The sequence below is a fragment of the Chlorocebus sabaeus genome, chromosome 29, assembly GCF_047675955.1.
Source record: "Chlorocebus sabaeus isolate Y175 chromosome 29, mChlSab1.0.hap1, whole genome shotgun sequence".
Taxonomy (NCBI): Eukaryota; Metazoa; Chordata; class Mammalia; order Primates; family Cercopithecidae; genus Chlorocebus; species Chlorocebus sabaeus.
The window spans coordinates 4,295,413-4,316,101 of NC_132932.1; the positions used below are offsets into that span (position 1 = coordinate 4,295,413).

A 20,689-nucleotide genomic window follows, 5' to 3' on the forward strand; every position below is an offset into this window, starting at 1 on the left:
ACATGAAAAAATGGATAAGGAATTGTTTATCAGCTCAATAAATGTTGAGTAGCCTGTTTTGAAAAATTATTTATTTATTTATTTTTGCTAAAGAGCAGGGTATGGCATAGGTAAAAACAGGTTATATCTACTTGGCTCTCATGCTAAGGACATTAAATTTCTATATAAGCTTAAGGAATGATGAGATGTTTCAAGTGGAAGAGTGAGGTCCAGGAGAAAGGTAGGTTTTCCCTTACAGTTAATCCAGAAAAGTTTGAAAGAAAAGAGTTGAGTTGAGTTGGGAAATTGTGAGAGCCGAGGTTTGAGATGGCTATGTATAGTCACATTCAAAACGTGTCAGAAACAGATCGGAATATTGGAATGTGGGGGGCGGGGGGAGAACAGTACTGCAAAGTTAGAGGTCATAATACAGAGGTGATGACTGATGCTAGGGAGATGAATGGAATGCTGAAGAAAGGGAGATAACAAGGAGGAGAAAGAGATTAATAAGGACATAAAGAGATAAAGAAGAGTTCAAGAAATGCAGAAGGAAAAAGAAAAAAAATTGGAATGGCAGAGGCTAGGACCTCTTGGAATCTACTTTTAAGGGACAGTAGCATGAATAAAGAAAGCTAGTATTAAAAATTCTGAAAGGAAAATGAAGAGGCATTCCGTTTAAGAGTTAGCTATCATTACCAGGTCTTTGGAGACATTTGATAAAGTAGTTTTCCTGACCATGGCAACAAAAGGTATAGTTAAGCATGTTAAAAGTCTGAGTAGTAAAAAAGATTTGGACGGAAACATGTAGACACTCCTACACAAAATTTCTTTTTTTAAAAAAAAGAAAAATTAAGAGAAAAAACAATTAAAGAGAATAGAAGAGTTTAGGAGAGTTTTTTTCTTATTTCTTTGATAAGTGAATCTGAACAGTTGTCAGTAGATGAAAAGATTAAATGAAAAGTGAAATGAAACAGGAAGAGACTAAAAATGCAAGCCAAAGAGAGCTTAACCCAGTGGCACAGTGGTTCTCAACTGGGAGTCATTTTTCACCTCCTCAACTGGACATTTTGTAATGTTTGGAGACATTTTTGGTTGTTATAACTGGGGGGAAAGTGTAACTGGCATCTGATGGGTAATGGCAGAGATGCTCCTGCATACCCTACAATAGCCACATGACAGTCTGTTTCAACAAGTAATTCAATCCCAAATGTCAATAATGCCAAAGTTGGGAAACTCTAGCTCGACCGACTAACCAATGGCTCATAGTAGGTGAAAAGATTGAACATATATTGATGGAATTCCCAGTTGAGGCACAGTGTCAATGGCATCGGTTTTGTATTCAGATCTGAAACAGTATGTCATAGCGTGGCAAGAGCTGGCCTTGGAATCAAATACCAGGGTTCAAATTCTAGTTTAATGACTCTCCAGCTATGGAACTTCAGGGAAACTGCTTATCATCTTTGTATCTCTGACTTCTTATTGTAAGACAGAATTAGTAAGCGCATTTACCATGTAGCATTATGGGAAGATTCAATTACTAGATATTAAGAGCGCAGAACAGTGCCTGACACTTTGGTGCATAGTAAATATTAAATATTATTTATATTATCTGATTTCAAATCCTCACTGAGATGTTCTGACCCTTACTAGCTGTCTGACCCCAGATTACTAAACATGTATAATCTTTGTTTTTCTCTTCTGCAGTTTAATAACCCCTTTTCCAAAGGTCTTTTGTAAAGATCACTTGATAAAACATGTATACACAGTAGATGCTATCTAGCAGCGCCGGAACAACTGCAAGCTCTCTTTGTCCTTCATTTGTAAATTTTAAAATTATGATTCGTCATTCACTATATTTAAATCTGCCTCAATTTTTAGCTTAATACATTACATTCATACAATAAACTTTTTCATTAAGTAGAGTTGATCATTTTATGTAATAAATACATGAACTTGAGCAAGGACACGTTTATTTCACAAATGGAGGAACAAAATGAGTCACACATGGGATAAAGTGATCACATTATGTTTCAGAATCCTCTTAATTATTGCCTTTTTGTATATTATAGACACTGATTTGTTGTTACTAAAGCTTTAAACAATTATAATGAGTCTCTTTTTTTTGTCATAGTTCCAGAGTTTAAAATAACGTATATCCAAAATGTGGCCCAGTGGAATGCTTCTCTGAACATTCTTCCAACAGAGTACACAATATGATTGTTTACTGTGGGGCTTCCCTGTGTGGACTGCAACTGCATTCATCTAAATGAGAGGCTAGGTCTGTAGCCTAGAGACAAAGTAAAGACTCTGGCTTCTTGTATGAAATAAATTAGCAGAAAAAGATGCTCATGTTCTCACATGGGACCAGAATTAGATCATCACTCTCTCAGGTCTCTTACTATGACTGTTGTCAACAGTTAATTGTCAGAACTAATATGGTTTCCTAAAACAGCACTTCTTTAAAGCTATTCCAGTTCAACTGGACTAGATTTATATAGTAGTGTTTTACAGGGTGAAAAACAGAAGATGCAAATTTTTAGATATTTTCAAGAGCATGAGAGGTTTATAATCATTTTTACTTCTCTAACCAAATTTTTTTTAAAAAAAACACTTCATTTTCTGGCATTAATTATAAAGATGTTTTAAGAAGATCATGGAGAACTCTAGCAGGGAGAACGTAAGTGGGCTGAAATCAAATTCTGATAGGCAAAGAAAATGAAAAATTTAGGTTCTACTCTTGGATAATCAACAGAAAATGGGATTTAGATAATTCAGGTCAGTCATAATATGTGTTTTAAGAAATTATTGGATGACTAATGGATAAACTCAGTTGGAACTATAGGCCAGTATAATATACATTCAATAGGATCTGTTTAGTAGGAACTGCCTAAATTGGGAACGACTCCTGCAGCAGCACGAAGGTAAATTTCTATTAATATGGGGTGTTTAACGTATTAAGATTCTATGTTGCAATGCAATTACTTTGATAGTAGAATGTCATGACTTATCCTGCTTAAACTCTAAAGTTTTCTATAAAGTAGGTATTTTTACACCTCCCATTTTTTTAAGGTGTGGAATTAAAGTCCAGACAAAATAATTAGTCAAAAGTTAATCTGTGTGACTTTACATCATGTAATAATAATCAAGTTACGAGTATCTCTTCAGAAGTTAAGAAGAATGTCATATAATTGATGATGTAAGATGACCACAAGACAAGTAGATGTAAACACTTTTTGTCAACTTATAAGGCCCGTGGAGCTGGACTCTAGGTCACTCCTCTAGTCTTGTTGTCATGAGTCAGCTTCTGGGTAAGCTCATTTCTTACTATATAACAGACAAGGACTATCCAAAAACTCAAGGGGTTCTAATTCTATTGATTAAATTATTAAGCAGTATTTAGACATTTACATAAGTTCTTTCCTATTATCCACCTATCCAGACATACTACTATGGCCTCTTCAAAATGTTTGCATTCAGCAAATGCACATTATATCTGAGAGCTCAGCATCCCTCACCTTAAAAGTATTCTTAATTCAAGTTCTGATTCCTTTCTATTTATCCTCCTTTAGAGTTGTTTCAGAACAAGTCTGCAGCCTGGAACCATGGATAAGGCCAATTCTTCAGTGGTGTCTGAGTTTGTACTGTTGGGACTCTGTAGTTCTCAAAAACTCCAGCTTTTCTATTTTGTTTTCTTCTCTATGTTGTATATGGTCATTGTGCTGGGAAATCTTCTCATTATCCTCACAGTGACTTTTGATACCAGCTTGCACTCCCCTATGTACTTTCTCTTGGGAAACCTTTCCTTTATTGACATTTGTCAGGCTTCTTTTGCTACCCCTAAGATGATTGCAGATTTTCTGAGTGAACACAAGACCATATCTTTCAGTGGCTGCATAGCCCAAATTTTCTTCATTCACCTTTTTACTGGAGGGGAGATGGTGCTACTTGTTTCGATGGCCTATGACAGGTATGTAGCCATATGCAAACCCTTATACTATGTGATCATCATGAGCCGAAGGACATGCACTGTCTTGGTAACGATATCCTGGGCTGTGGGCTTGGTGCACACATTAAGCCAGTTATCATTTACTGTGAACTTGCCTTTCTGTGGACCTAATGTAGTAGACAGCTTTTTTTGTGATCTTCCTCGGGTGACCAAACTTGCCTGCTTGGACTCTAACATCATTGAAATACTAATTGTGGTCAATAGTGGAGTTCTTTCTCTAAGCACTTTCTCTCTCTTGGTCAGCTCCTACACCATTATTCTTGTCACGGTTTTGCTCAAGTCTTCAGCTGCAACGGCAAAGGCATTTTCTACGCTGGCTTCCCATATTGCAGTAGTAATATTATTCTTTGGACCTTGCATCTTCATCTATGTATGGCCCTTTACCATCTATCCTGTGGATAAATTACTTGGCATATTTTACACTGTTTTCACCCCCATATTAAACCCCATTATTTACACACTAAGGAATAGGGACATGAAGGCTGCCATAAGGAAAATTGTGAACTATTACCTGAGGTCAAGGATACTTTCTGAAATGTCACTAGTAGTGAGAGCTTCCCTTCATTAAGACAAAATTCCTTCAAATTCCTCAGGTCAATACCCTGTTTAATATTTTAAGCCTTTTTTGTGGTGTATCTCAATTGTGGGGAAAGTTGTGAAGAAGATACTATAGAGAATATTCAATGAATATTAACAAGTCTTTTTCTAGGTATCAAGTGAAAGTGAAATATCAAAAACATGGAAAAATCACTGTTTAGATTACTGGTTCCAGAAATAAAATATGGGTACTAGATGGATAATATGTATGCATTTACTGCTTTTGTTACAGGTAAATGTAAATATGATGAAAAAAAGCAACGAGAACCTAATTCTTTGGTGGACATACATTCAAACATTTGTTAGGCTTTATGAGTTTTCTTAATGACATGCCTATAACGTCTATATGGATGAATAGCATTTAAGAATCTGAAACTGAATTTTGCCAGCTTCAGGGAATAGCCAATCTGTGATTTAATATAAGTGCTTAAGTTTAAGTGGAGATTATTAGGTTGTCAGACGCCTCTCCCCACATCAATTATACCTATCCCATATGGTTTTCAAATAGCCAGCAATGCTTTAAAATATGGAATGAAATATACTCAGAAGCTTCCATTTTAAACCTTTCATTTAAAGGGCTTTCTCTGATTGGCTAGATAATTCCAATTTCCTTTTAGATTATGAGTTGTAGAAGAGAGAGGAGAATCTAGAAAGCTGAACTATTTTAACACCAAGATTTTCATTTCTGCCATTTCTCTTGTTCCTATAGTGCAGCTGCCAGTGGCTTATGTTCAGGCACCCAGTGGTACTCATCCTCCAGCAAGTTTTAAGCAAGTTTTATTGCCAGCCTTGGCCTTAAATTCTCTGAGTCCCATTTTCATTTCACCCTCTGTGAACTAGCTCTGGTCCAGCGCAACCCAGAGAACCTCTCTCCATCCAGCGGGCCTCACTCATATTCTCTCCAAAGCGTTCTGAAACTCATCCTTGGGCAGGGCATCACCCTTCCACATTTATTTCTTCCTTGGTTTCTCTCCTTTAGGCCTAGGGTTGTTTTTTTTTTTCAAAGTAAACTAAAGACTCTTCAGATTCAGATTTAGATTTAATCAGTTCTTACATGTACTCTTTTTTATTTTATTTTTTTAATTTAATTTATTTTATTTTTTTACCATTGCTCTATAGTATTATGAAATATCATCACATAAATAGATTCATGTAGCCACGACTACCACAATAAGGACATAGCCCTCTTCCATCACTTCCAAGAAACTTTCCTGTGCTGTCTCCCCTGTGATCTTAACCCCTGGCAACCAATGATCTGGTCCCCATCACTCTATTTTATTTTTTCATTTCAAGAGTGTTGTAAAATACATCAGCTATTCAAATGGCCTTTTGTAATAATTTTTTAAAAATTAAATGTGATTGTATTTGTGAAACATTTTTGATATCTTTTTTTGTGTGTCTGTGTCTGATTTAAAAAATCCTTCTCTCTGTCAAGATCATAAAGACATTATTTAGATTTTCTTCTGTAAATTAAAACATATTTTGCTTTTTATACTTAAGAATTTCATCCCTTTGTAATTCATTTTGTAAATGTTGGGAGATTGGAATCTATTTTTATATATTTGTAAATATGTAGAAATCAGACTTGGTATCATTTATTTAATAGTTCATCATTTCCCTCCATTTGCAATACTACCTCTCTTATATTTTCAGCTTCAGTATATGTATGGATTTGTTACTAGACTCTGTTCTGTTTCGTTAACGTATGTGCTTAGCCCTGCACCCATGTTATACTGTTTTAATTTACTATAGTTTTAAAATAAATCTTGATGTCTGATAGATTAAGTTCTCTCATTTTTCACAGTGCCTTTGTTAGTTTTATCCCCTTCATGTTCTGTAAACATTTTACAATCAGCTTGTCAGATTTCTTAAAATATTATTTTGGGATTTTGTTGTAATTGTATTGGATTCATGTGTTAACATACAAAGGTATTTATTATATTCATTGTATATCAACACATATATTAACTTGTAGAGAATTGACATCTTTTACAAATAAATGTTGAAAAAGAAAAAACATGTCAACAAAAAATTACAAATATTTACGTAAAAAACATAACTTGCAAAACAACAAATACTCTAAGCTTATGTACAAATTTAAAGATGTGCATTTAGAGAAAATTATAAAACTTAACAAAAGGTGGTAATGAAGCGTGTATTAGTAAATAAAACTTAAGTGAAGATAGACACTGTATTAATAAATAGAAAAACAGTATTGTAAAAGATGTCAATTCTCCCTTAGGGTATTTTTTTAGAGTTATTTTTTATTCTCCTTGTAGCAGCTAATTCCTTTTACCAGTTGCTAGTTCTTTATATTAAATATTCTTTTTTCAAATTACTCATGTCGGTTCTGTCTCCTGACTAGACTTTGCCAGACACAGGTATTTTAAAGTATTTTGAAGATATCAAAAAATCAGAAGCATTCAAAAGCATCTGGTCAAATATGATAATGAGAGAAATCAGGAACTAGTTGAATAAAAAATGTCAGTAGCTTCATCTATTTATGCACTAAAGTGAAATTCATCTATGACATGCTTCGAAATATAAAAAAAATGATGGGGTTGGGCATGGTGGCTCACGCCTGTAATCCCAGGACTTTGGGAGGCCTAGGTGGGCGGATAACCTGAGGTCGGGAGATTGAGACCAGCCTGACTAACATAGACAAACTCCGTCTCTACTACAAATACAAAATTAGCCGGGTGTGGTGGCGCATGCCGATAGTCCCAGCTACTGGGGAGGCTGAGGCAGGAGAATCACTTGAACCTGGGAGGCAGACTTTGTAGTGAGCTGAGATCATACCATTGCACTCCAGCCTGGGCAACAAGAGCAAAACTCTGTATAAAAAAAAAAAAAAAAGATAGCATTTATAAAGTGAATGCTATCATTTGGTAAACTCACTGTTTAAAATTTATTTCTCGTCTTTTTAATAATCGCCATCCTGACTGGTGTGACATGGTATCTCATTGTGGTTTTGATTTGCATTAGATGCTGGTGAAACTGTGGAGAAATAGGAATGCTTTTATGCTGTTGGTGGGAGTGTAAATTAGTTCAACCATCGTGGAGGACAGTGTGGCTATACCTCAGGGATCTAGAACCAGAAATGCCATTTGACCCAGCAAACCCATTCCTGGTTACATACCCAAAGGAATGTAAATCATTCTATTCTAAAGACACATGTACATGTATGTTTATTGCAGCATATTTCCACAAAATTTTCAAATTACTCTAGTTCCAATAAAAACAGAGACATTCCTAATGCTAATAGCAATGAATTTCTAATTTAATTAATTCCTAGTTAAGGGAAACTATTAAAGGCACATAGCATTACATTTCGGTTAGGATTGTGATATTATGTGCTGTAGAATCCCACCTCAAATTTTGTTTAAAATATAAAAAATAAAGCAGCTATTAATATAACTTGGTAATCAACTATTTAATACACACATTTCAAAGTAACAGAATAGTATTAAAAATTCTTTGTTTTTTCTTTCTGGTTTACAGATCCTATAGACTTTCCCTGCACTGCTGTACAAATTGACAGAGAAATACCTTTAACTGTATAAAATGGCAGAAGTGAACATTTCAGTAAATGTGGAAATAACTCTAGTCAATTGAAAAAGTGTAAAGTGTCTTGAGTTGGCTGTCAAAAACTGGGATTTGAACATTGATTATATGACTATTTTGTGACCTTGAACAGATTACTTAGCTTTTGATCAAGTCACCAATCTCTTCAGTCTTTTAATTTTTAGGTATTTCTCTTAGAATAAAGAAAAGAAAAGAAAAAAAAAAACTTTTTACTCTGCACAGGCTCTGTATTATATGGATCCCTCTTCATGATAACTCACACCATGAGTTAATTAACATATTTCTCCCTGCCTAAGCCAAACTCTACCATATTAGGGGATTTGTCTATGGTAGATGAATATATTCCTAAATTGCTTTTGATAATCTGGATATTTTAAAAAGTAAGAAGGGATGCTACCAAACCCAAGGCAGACTTTATTTGTTTCCTGAGATCTCACAATTTGAGCTACTTCTGCTATGCTTATGAACTAAGTTGATGAGCAGTCCTTCTGACAAGGAACAGTCCTTCAGACAATGCCCAGTTCAGAAGTGTTCGAAGGAGCTAATGTGATACTCCAGACTTTACAGAGAGAGGGTGTCATGGTTAGTGGAGAGAGTACCTCAAAATGCCAACAGGATAAAAGATGAAGAAGCTTTAGTTCCATTGACTAAGTCTAGACAACTGGCGATAGTATAAGTCAAGTTAATCACAGGACAAGGAGGAAAGTATCAGAGGTACACTTTCCAGGAACACAGAGTAACAGAGCCCACCAGGAAAAAACAGAGTAGGTGATTGCAAAGGCACTTCAGGGTGGTCTTTAGAGGAACATAAAGGTGGGGTGTGGGTGGAATGGATCTGTCAGCAGAACCACGATCCAGTATTTCACCATAGGTGTTTTACATTTTAAACTAATTTATGTTTCATCATAAATACTTTTCCATGGAGAAGATCCTTGCCACATTATATGTTGTATTTGCAATATATTGAAATTCCAGTAGATTTAACTTCATACTGAGTACATGAAGGATATCATAAAACTACTAACATGTTCACAACAAGTTGCAGAAAACCACTCAACTTCATCTTGTGATGGAGTTCTCACCCTTAAAAATTCACATTTGTTACTCCATAACTTTCTGAACATTTATAGTTTGTTCAGCTTTTTAAAACTCTTTTACTCTCTGTCATAATATAGTCCTTAGGGAACTTAATGGTCATGATAATCTATAGAACATCATATTAGTCACACATTATAGGCATGCTCTGATTAGACCTGCGGGTAGGAAATGACATACAAGAAGGTTAGCAATACCCTTAGTTATTTTCAGAATTCTGCCAAATCATTTAGGTTTTGAGTCCAATACACTAGGGAAGGCTAGAGTATCCTCCCATCACATAAAATACACATTATTTTGCTTTATATTCTTTACCACTGAGAAAGAGACACAGTTCTTGCAAGATCATTGAATGTTATAGGCAGCATAAAAACTGCTTCATAAATACTACTTTATATCAATTTTAGGTTGATTCATAGCATCTCCAGTTTTCAGTGAGTCCCTGTACTAATTCTGGTCTTCAGTGCAAACTGCCCTGCCATTCAGGCTATGTCAACCAGGAATCCAATGAAATAGAGATATCCATGATAAATAAGGAGATTGTGTAGATTATTTACAAAAGTCAATTAGATAAATAACAATTACTGGATAAATAACAATTACTAACTTTTAGGATTCCAGAAAAAAATCTCTACAGAAGACAATTGCTTATTGTTTAAAACATAGATCTTAGTATGCTATTGGGTCTTATTAGGGACTAAGTACCTGACCATTGATTTCCAAGTGACTGCCTATGTGAGCACTGCTCATCATGAACTATTATCAGATTTATTAAGTCATAATTTCTAGCTGCCACAGCAGCAAGCCATCACACATTGGAAATGGCATGTGTAGGACCATGCTGAAGGTATAAAGGCACTAGTAATTGGTATGAACAGGGAGTCTAAATCCTTTATCAAGTATTTCTCTGGCATTAATATATTTTCTTAAGCTCAATATTATGGCCTCATGAGAGAGTTTCTATGGATGACTTCATTCTATGTCTTGGTGCAAGCCAAAAAATGGACTGCTGCTGCATTACAACTCACTCAGATGACCTTCACGGACACTTATGAGGAAGAATTCTCTCATTGGCCAGAGCCGTAAACATCACACTTAGTTATCAGCTTTAGATGGAGAACTGGTCATAAGTAAAAATAAACATGAATTCATGGGCTTTGAAAAATGGCTTTGCTAGCTTGTTAGGGGTCTTGAAGATCAAAATTGAAAATTGGACGAAAGTAGTCTGGGAGGGAAGAATGAGGATGAACCTATGTGAGTGAGCTCTAAGTGTGTAGGTTTTTGTACTTCACAGCAATGCCCATCAGGGACCAGGAACATGGACTCTCTTTTAACAAGGTTAGTCTCATACCACTACTACAGCTCCTGAACTCTTGGTCTGTTGGCAGAAGGGAGTTATGCTGCAGCCTTGTTATGGTGCCATTCCTCAGACAGACCACATGCATTTGGTGTCAAATTAACTGTGTCACACCCCTTCCTCTGAAGTGGTGGTAGTGACTTGTCTTTATTGGAATTCATTCCTACTCCTGATATGAATTTTCCTTCCTTACCTGTATTCCTTCTCCCCAGACACAATTCCAGGGCACACAGAGTGTTCGATATATGGATATAGGATTCCACAAAGATTGTCTCTGGAATTAGAGACAAAAGTATTTACAGTGAAGAAGGTGGAATTTATTGAACTTACAGTGAAGAGGTGTGACAGTAGAGACATATCATGAGATCCGTTTTTCTGAGAAGCTTCCAGCCATAAACAACATTGGAATGGCATATATAAGCCTCAGATAAGAGACTGTTGTTGAGATTATACTCAAATTTGTTGAGATGGTGAACCCCAAAATGTAAAATATTCATTGAAACGACAGTGAATTTGTAATTTTGCATTACCAGTAGCTAAAATACTCACATATAGATAACAAAGAATAGGCAAGGAATAGATTGGACTCTCTCCCCAACATTCCCATTGATTCACTTATGGATTTTGTGCTTCCTGCCCCAGCAATTCTAGGATTTACTATGATCTTGCTTGCTTATTATTTATTTATTGCTAGTGGTTTATCGAACATCTTCGTTCTATGGCTAGAAGTATACTTACTTCTAATTGTTATGGAAAGCTGTTAGCCAGTATCTCTTTAGCTATTGCTCTAGCTTTGTGCTCTCTTCTTCTGTGACTTCAATTATGTTTGTCTTTTTCCCGTGTGTATCTAATGCGTGTCTTTTCTTTGTCATCTTTGCCAGTTTAACTGACAACAAAAAGCTTGTTTTTTTCAAAATTCCTATTTGTTTATTTTAAATTCCTATTTGTTTATTTCTCCAAATAAGAAATAGGGTTTTTATTTTTAATTGGGCATTTTTGGTCTCTTAATTGAAAATTAAGAGTTTTCTGCTTTAAATATATTCACTAAGTATACAATGTATGTTTCTAATGAAACTTTCATTGACAATGATTTAACATATTTTTCCCCAAATTACTTCAAATTATGTTGACATTTTTTCAATCTATAAGGTAAGGAGGTCTTATTGTCATAGAGTTGTAAAGTATGTCTGTTCTTTTGAACTCCCTGTGTATGTGCTCATTTTTCTACCTAGTTGTTGATATTTCTTTATTTTCATTTCTAATAGTATTTTGATTTACAAGGAATTAGTCGCGGTCATACGTGTTGCACATATTTTATAGTTTGCGATTTTTATTAATGTTCATTGTGGGGTTTTTGATATATCAAATCTAAAAATGATTAAGTCAGTCAATTCTATCCATTACATATCCATATATTTATGGCTTCTTTAATGTCATGCTTTAGAGGCCTTACCAACTCCAAGATTATTAAAAAATCTTCACGTGCTTTTTTTCTAATGTTTCAAACTTAATCTTTGATCCAATTAAAATTTATTTTGCTTTTATAACTATATGTATGCAGATAGAAATTTACCTTTTCCTATGAATTTCATTTATATAGTAATCTATATTTCTTTAAATTATTATAAATATTATTAAAAATTATAATTTATATATATTTGGTTAATTTCTGGATACTATTCTGTTCCATTTATTCTTTATATATAAATATATATAATTTAATATATACATTTTATACATATTGCACATTGTGTGTGTGTGTGTGTGTGTGTGTGCGTGTGGGTATGGGGAGAGAGAGAGAGAGACAGAGAGCATGGACCAAAATATTTCACCTTGGAGCTTTTGTTATTTTTTTTAGTAAAGTTATTTCTGGTTATTTTTCTCTTGCAAATATTTCCTGTCTACTCTCACACAATTTATCTCCTAGTAACCTTTGTAGATTATTTTAATAATTATTATTTTATGCAATCAAAAGAAACTATTTCTAATCATCCTGAGCAAAACACAATTATTAGGAGGATTTGGCATTATCTGCATGTTTGGTAGTACATTTAGAGAAGCAGCTTCAGAAAATGAGCATTAGAAGCCAGACAGCATGAAAAACAGTCAAGATTATGCTTGTCTGGTAAAAACAGATGCTTTGTTGACACTGAGTCTTCCCTGAATCATTGCTGCTGAAATCCACCATTATTTTACTATTGTGGTAGTGTCTTAACTGTCTGTTTGTCATTGTATTTCTCGCTTAAGATGTTACATTAGACTTTATGCATTTTAGAATTTTTCTTTGTAGTCTGGATATTTTCAAAATTTAATTCATAAGTGTGTCCATTTTTTTGGTTTATAAAAATTTGAACATAATTTTACAATCTTTAATTTTTTTCCCTCAACATTATGTTTTTAACCTTATATATGTACAAAATATTATTTAACAATTTTAATCATTGAATGTATTTCATCACACTAAAATATTATAATTCTCCACTCTCTCTCTATATATATATGTACTTAGGTTTTTTCCAGTATCTCTCTCCTTCAGTCAGTGCTGCAATATGTGTCATTTTGCACAGATGCTTATATATGTGAACGTTTTACTAAGGGGTACACACACAGAGGATACATAGGAAGATAGAGAGAAACACTAATTAATAGGGACTCTCACCTTTAATTTCTATACTTAAAGATCACCACTTGAAACTTACATCAGAACCTGTGGATATCTATAAAACTTACTCTATAAAATATAGTTGAAAAAGACTGTTGATGTATTTTGGGAAACAAATAAATTTATATAGGGAATAAATGAGAGCCTCTTTAAATATTTGAAGAAACATAATACTGAAGTGCTAATAGATTTACTCTTTAAATTACAGACGGTAGAAACAGTGGAGCATAGATTGAACTGTCTTATGAAGCAGTGGGCTCCTTGTGATTGGAGGAAACACCCTGAGGCAAGGTGATCATTTTTAAGATTGTGTGATTGTTTTATTAACAGAAAGTTAGGAGTTGAATACTTAAATACTTCCTTTGCTGACTGATACTCAGTTAAAATCAAGTAATCTTTTGCTTCATATGTATCCACTAGCTGGCAAAACAAACAAGCAATTTTTTTTTTCTTTTCCATTTCTGGAAAATTATTTTGTGAAAAATAATTACTCCCACTGGAAAGTGACCTAAGAGCTCTGAAGGGTGATTTCTTGCTTCACCAATGAAATCAGTTCTAGAATGAGGTTAAAAGGCTTTATATTGTATTGCCTTAAGATACTGTCATTGCTCGGTTGAGTGCAAGACGATCAGAGCCCTCACTACCTCAAGACAGGACTTGAGAGGCTCGCTTCCATATGGCATAGTGTAGGGAACCAAGTTAAAATGCGTCAAGTTAAGACTATATTATAGATATTTTCAGTATGAAGACTCATAGGAGAAAGTGGGAAACAGAAACAAACTAGAGGACACCAAACTGGAGAAAATAAGGAAGAAGTCAAAGACTTGGACAACTTTTCCAAAGTGTAAGTATTACACATTCATTGTGAACATATTGTTGCACTAGAGAAATAATGAACAAGATCTCTTATAGATGCAAAATCAACAACTAGAAGATAGCAAAGTGGAAGTTGTTGTTGTCTCAAATTGAAAACTCCCTCTGGAAGAACATTCCTGTTCTCCACTTCTCTGTCTATATCATTCTTCCACTGTACTGCTTTTGGGCAACCCTGGTAAGAAGAGGATCAAAATCTCATAGTCAGAGGAACATATGTTACAACCATTATCTTTCCCTTCCCTGACCCGTTTATGCTTTCTCTTCAGTGACTCTGTAGCCATTAGTTTAACAAATATTTATTGACTACCAAAATTTGCCTCAAATGAAGAAAGGTGTAGCTATACACAGTAGAGTAATGGTCAGTAGGATATCCTTTATTGTTTGCTTCTAGGCTTATAGGTAATCAAGTGTTATACATTAAAACAAAGACAAGAAAAAGTATCATGCTTATGATTTCAGAGTTCTATTGACACGTTGTATAGATAGATATTAATCTAACAGCAACCCTTTCATACCCAACTTGGTTTTACATGAAGAAGAGGGAAATTTTCTTATGGTGTATTTTGGAATCTGAAAACATTCCTATCTCTGAGGTATAGTGGCAATGACAAAATGATTGATTCAATAATGAAGAAGCTTCTGGGTGCTCTGCAGACTGCCCAAGGAATTCGGACTTTTATAAACTCCATGTGTTTCCATAACTGCCTCTGCACTTAGAATTTTAGAAATGAAACTAGCTTTAGAGATAATCCAGTTCTATATTTTAAGTTCAGTCACACCGCTAGAAAGTAGCAAATGTTACTTGTCTATACTATTGGGTAACTACCTTAATTATTAAGAAGAAAATGAGATATAATGTTGAACCTGATCTGTTCTACTTGCATTAAAAAAAATCGTAGGAAGTTAGTTTGGAGAGGAATTTCTAATTGTTTCTTACGTTTTGAAAAATAAGACTAAAAACCTTATCATTTATTAGATATTGAAAAGATATAATTTGTGGGAAATTTGGATATTTTCAAAAAATATATTTTTCAAAGATAAGATGATTTTTGAAAAAGGAATAATACCACTAACATTATTTAACAATTTTTTGTTAATCATGTTTTCTTCTCTTTCTTCTTCCTTCTCCTTTTCCTTCTTTTTTTTTCCTCCTCCTCCTCTTCTTTCTCTTGCTCCTTCTCTTCTCCCTCTTTCTCCCCCTTTGTCCTCTTGAGCACCCTCTTTCGTCTCTTTCAATCCCCACTCCCATGTAAATGCCTGTTATGTTCCACTCTGAAATGTAACAAGTGACATCGCCATTTCACACGTTAGAAAAGGAGTTGATGGGTGTTGACGAGTTGATGGGTGCAGCACACCAACATGGCACAAGTATACATATGTAACAAACCTGCACGTTATGCTCATGTACCCTAGAACTTAAAGTATAATAACAAAAAAAAAAAAGAAAAAAAAAAAAAAAGAAAGAAAAAAGAAAAGGAGTTGAGAAAAGTCAAGGAACTGTTCATTCCATTAGAAATTTTAGGAGCTGAGATTGAATCCAAGCCTGTCCCACTTTAGAGCCCCATCACTCTGTTCTATCACTCATAAGATTTAGCTTTGTTTGTGCAAAAGCATCTCCCAGTCTACTATAGGAGTCATTACTACAAGTATACAACTTACTAGTAGTATAAACTTGGGCAATTTACTTAGCCTAAGCTTCTCTGTGCCTTAGTTCCCTCAATTTTAAAATGCATATTTGAACAGTAGCTACTCTGTAAGGTTATTTTTGAGCATTAAAGGAGTACAAATGCATGTCACATGCTTAGGAGACTGCTTAGAACATAGAAAGTGCTATAAATGTTATTATTATTTTTTATATAAAGCACATTTTCTAATATTTGCTGTGATAGATGTATGTACAAAATACTGTGCGGTTCATTTAAGCGGTAAATCTTATCACAAATGACATTTCAAGTATGGAGCATTTTTTTGCTGTAATTATAATGGTTCATTATGATTATTGTATAATGAGCTGGTATATATTCTATACCCATAGTAGTAGAATCTAAATTTATTTGCATGCTCTGTGTCAAGGATAACTTTTGCTTAATAACCTATGAAAATAAATAATGTTTTATTCTATTAAATAATCATATTTAATAGGCTTTCCACAATGAATAGAATGCTATAAGCAGTCCCTCATGGTGTCAAATTTTATCTTTTTAAATTCATAACTATAGCTCTTTAGGAATTTTTTTACTCTTAGGAATGGGAATATCTTTCTTTTTTAATGTTTCTTTGCTACCTTGTTTCCCCTGCTCATGTATACACATGATTAGACATGCCAGCACTGCCCCAAATCTTCCACATGGAAATGAGATCCCATATGGAAACTTGCAGTTAGGTCGGTTCATGCCTCATTGATCCATTTACATTCTTGAGTAACTTAGGTTTCTGCATTCTTCTTCAAATTACATATTTTAACCATATGTAAACATGGAAGCCCCTGAAAGTGTAGGATATAGTTCTTCAACATCCAGGTTAAAATGACATAATGAAAGCTTAGACACAGTTTAAATACTTTTTAAATTGGTTTATGGTTACCTATACAATTTTAACTTTTAAAATATATAATATTTATTATTTTGGTCATCTCTAATTAACCTGGTTCTAACAAACCACTGAAGAATATGGAAAGGTACAGAGCTTCAATTAGTATAAGGACAAATATATATCTGTTGTTTAATGTTGGATACACAGAGCTAAGTTAAAAAATGTTTACTGAACCACTTCAGGAAGGTTGTGGAGGGTTTTCTCTGGGACCAAGTGGTCACATGTGTTAAGAAAATGTCAAAAAACATTTAATGGCTCACGTCTGTAATTCCAGCACTTTGGGAGGCTGAGACGGGAGGATCACCTGAGGTCGGGAGTTCGAGATCAGCCTGATCAACATGGAGAAAACTCGTCTCTACTGAAAATACAAAATTAGCCGGGTGTGGTGGCAGGCACCTGTAATCCCAGCTACTTAGGAAGCTGAGGCAGGAGAATCGCTTGAACCCAGGAGGTGGAGGTTGTGGTGAGCCAAGATGGCGCCATTGCACTCCAGCCTGGGCAACAAGAGCCAAACTCTGTCTCAAACAAACACACACACACATTTAAGAGGCAATTTACACGCTAGTTAGCTTTTCTTTTCTGAGAACTTCTTATGCATTTGAAATGAACCATATGAGATATTTCCTAAAGGACCATTCCTGAAATGTGTTAGAGATTTTGACAAATTCAAGTTTGTCAGGCATATGTAGAAAGAGATAAAAGACAGAAGAAAGAGACTGAAAACACATTCTTGGTTATTGTTTCATTTATCGTTGATTGGTCTTTATGTGACAGAAGGTGAACTTTGATTAACTGTTAAAAGGTTGAAAGGCAATGTTCTTGACCTTCAGAGAAACTTTCAGAGGGTCACCATTGGCTTTTCCTTCTCTATTATGGCAAATTGCTTCTATTGTTTCCCTTCCTTCCTTCTTCCTCCCTTCCTCCCTTCCTCCCTTCCTTCCTTCTTTCCTTCTTTCTTTCTTTTTCTTTTTCTTTTTTTTTTTCAAAGTTTCTCTCGTTGTCCGGACTGGAGTGCAGAGGCGCAACCTCTGCCTCCCAGGTTCAAGAGATTCTCCTGCCTCAACCTCCCAACTAGCTGGGATTACAGGCACCAGCTACCACATCCAGCTTTTTTTTTTTTTTTTTTTTTTTTTTTTTTTGTATTTTTAGTAGAGATGGGGTTTCACCTTGTTGGCAGGGTGGTCTCAAAGTCCTGACCTCAGGTGATCCACTCGACTCAGCCTTCCAAAATGCTGGGAGGATAGGCATAAGCCACCGTGCCCAGCTGCTTTTATTGTTTCTTAAAATACTTTCAAGAACATTATGATCCTCAGTTTCACTTACTCTTGTGTTTAAGGCTAATTGCATTAACGATTTGCTCCCGGCCTACCATTGGTAATTTAATAATTATTGTTTCTTAGCATGCCCTCTCCTCCAGTCAGGCCACTCAACTCACAGGTTCCTGAATAAAGTACATCTTTATATATTTACCTTTGTATCTTTATTCCTGTTATTCCTTTTGCCTGAAATAACAGATTTTCCTTCATTTTTGGCTAGCAAATTTCAAGCTTTTAAGAAGTTTTAGCACAAAAATAAAAGTTATTTGAGCTAAAACTTATTTTACCACTTTGGCATAATCTCTGTAATCTTATTAATACTTATGCTATTAAAGTATTGTCACTTATACTTTCCTGTTTCTGGTTTTATATTTTAGTTACTTTAGTATATGTATTTTTTTTTCTAATTATGACAGGGACAGGGATTCATATTCAATCCTCTTTTTCATACTCTTTCAACTTTCATAGGAATCATGGGTGTTAAATACTAGTCAATTGAGTATTTACATATATAAATATAAATAACTTAATTAAATTGACTATATTTCTTTTGTTTATAAACTAGAGGTATTATAATGCCAATCGTTGTGAAATTTTACTGATTTCTTTTTTTAGGTAACCGCATATTGGATACATGGCTCACACAAATGAATCGGTGGTGTCTGAGTTTGTACTTTTGGGACTCTCTAATTCCTGGGAACTTCAACTTTTCTTTTTTGCTATCTTTTCTGTAGTCTATGTGACATCAGTGCTAGGCAATGTCTTAATTATTATCATTATTTCTTTTGACTCCCGTTTGAACTCTCCTATGTACTTCTTGCTCAGTAACCTTTCTTTCATTGACATCTGTCAGTCTAACTTTGCCACTCCCAAGATGCTTGTAGACTTTTTTGTTGAGCACAAGACTATCTCCTTTGAGGGCTGCATGGCCCAGATATTCCTCCTTCACAGTTTTGTTGGGAGTGAAATGATGTTGCTTGTAGCTATGGCATATGACAGATTTATAGCCATATGTAAGCCCCTGCACTACGGTACAATTATGAACCAGAGGTTATGTATAATTTTTGTGTCTATTTCCTGGGCGGTGGGTATTCTTCATTCTGTGAGCCACTTGGCTTTTACAGTGGACCTGCCATTCTGTGGTCCCAATGAGGTGGATAGCTTCTTTTGTGACCTTCCCTTGGTGATAGAGCTGGCTTGCATGGATACATATGAAATGGAAATTATGACCCTAACGAATAGTGGACTGATATCATTGAGCTGTTTTCTGGCTTTAATTATTTCCTACACGATCATTTTGATCAGTGTGCGACGCAGGTCCTCCAGTGGGTCATCCAAGGCTCTTTCTACATTAACTGCCCACATCGCAGTGGTGATTCTTTTCTTCGGACCTTGCATCTATTTCTATATATGGCCTTTTAGCAGACTTTCTGTGGACAAATTTCTTTCTGTCTTCTACACTGTTTGTACTCCCTTGTTGAACCCCATCATCTACTCTCTGAGGAATGAAGATGTTAAATCAGCCATGTGGAAGCTGAGAAACCGCCATGTGAACTCCTGGAAAAACTAAGATTGCTATGAAGAAGCATAATCCTGAATTAGAACGAAGATCCTCCAGTGTATCACAGTGTCATGCCAACCATCTTTGCCAGAGATATGGGTTGTTGAGTTACAGAATTGGCTTTTTGTTTTAAATGCAAGGGAATTGTATCAAGTCAGTCTCTGATTCTATTTATATATAATGTTAACTATTTTTTTCATTGTTTATAATTCTAAAGTACAAATTGTCTTGAAAATATTTAGTAATACTTTAAAATATTTTATAAAGAATTTAGAGATTCCAATGTGCATAAAATGTTATTCATGTTACTAAGTTTGTGATTCTCTTCAATTGAATACATGATATATTTAGACCTGACAATCAAAATATACAGGCATACTGAATTTCTGATATCTTTACCCAATTTATTTATAACATTACAACATACATTGACATAGTAGAAAAAGTATTACATTTTACAACATGGATTTCACCTTGTTGTTATACATTTTTAGCTTTTCTTTATCTTATGTATTAAGTATTTTAGCAATTTATAATTTGGTTATATTTGTGTATTTATAGTTTTCCCTATTTACTATTTTGTTCCTATATTTTTTCTGTTTTCCTTTAGATTATTTGACACAAATTTTTACTTTCTACAAAATTTTCTAGGTATTTGGTGCCATCAACAACATATATATATATACACACACACACACATATATATATAATATACATGTGTATATATGTGTGTGTATATATATATACACACACACACATTTTTCACAAGCCTACTTATTTTTAAAGTAGAATAAATTGGCTATAATGAATTCCACATTATTCACAGAAAATTTTGAATATCTTTGAAACTGTTTGCAAATATGGCAGATGTTGAATATTTAAGTTCAAAGAAAAAGTTAAGTATCTAAAACACACAAATGTACAGAGTGATACAAATCCTTTGCTACTGAAGACCCAAACTGAAATCTATTATTTCATATTTGTTTGAAAACAGAAGAGAGAAAAGTAAAATGTATGTACCTCTAATACTAGTGATTAAAAGCATCTGTTAAGTATTGTTTCA

The 20,689-nt window shown here is 34.5% G+C and overlaps 2 protein-coding genes across 2 annotated transcripts; both read left to right on the forward strand.

Moving 5' to 3' along the window:
• The first annotated feature begins 3,581 nt into the window (after positions 1 to 3,581).
• Positions 3,582 to 4,553, forward strand: LOC103231315 (olfactory receptor 4K5). Its single transcript, XM_007990613.3, has one exon. The coding sequence runs from the start codon at positions 3,582 to 3,584 to the stop codon at positions 4,551 to 4,553; it is 972 nt and encodes a 323-aa protein (XP_007988804.1).
• A 9,354-nt stretch (positions 4,554 to 13,907) lies between these two features.
• Positions 13,908 to 19,789, forward strand: LOC103231314 (olfactory receptor 4K1). The gene is made up of 2 exons (XM_007990612.2): positions 13,908 to 14,125; positions 18,681 to 19,789. Exon 2 carries the CDS (start codon positions 18,700 to 18,702, stop codon positions 19,633 to 19,635), a length of 936 nt encoding a protein of 311 aa, XP_007988803.1. The 5' UTR covers positions 13,908 to 14,125; positions 18,681 to 18,699; the 3' UTR covers positions 19,636 to 19,789.
• The last annotated feature ends 900 nt before the right edge of the window (positions 19,790 to 20,689 follow it).

Coding starts and splice junctions, on each gene's coding strand:
- LOC103231315 (XM_007990613.3), top strand. CDS start 3,582: ATGGATAAGGCCAATTCTTCAGTGGTGTCTGAGTTTGTACTGTTGGGA.
- LOC103231314 (XM_007990612.2), top strand. CDS start 18,700: ATGGCTCACACAAATGAATCGGTGGTGTCTGAGTTTGTACTTTTGGGA.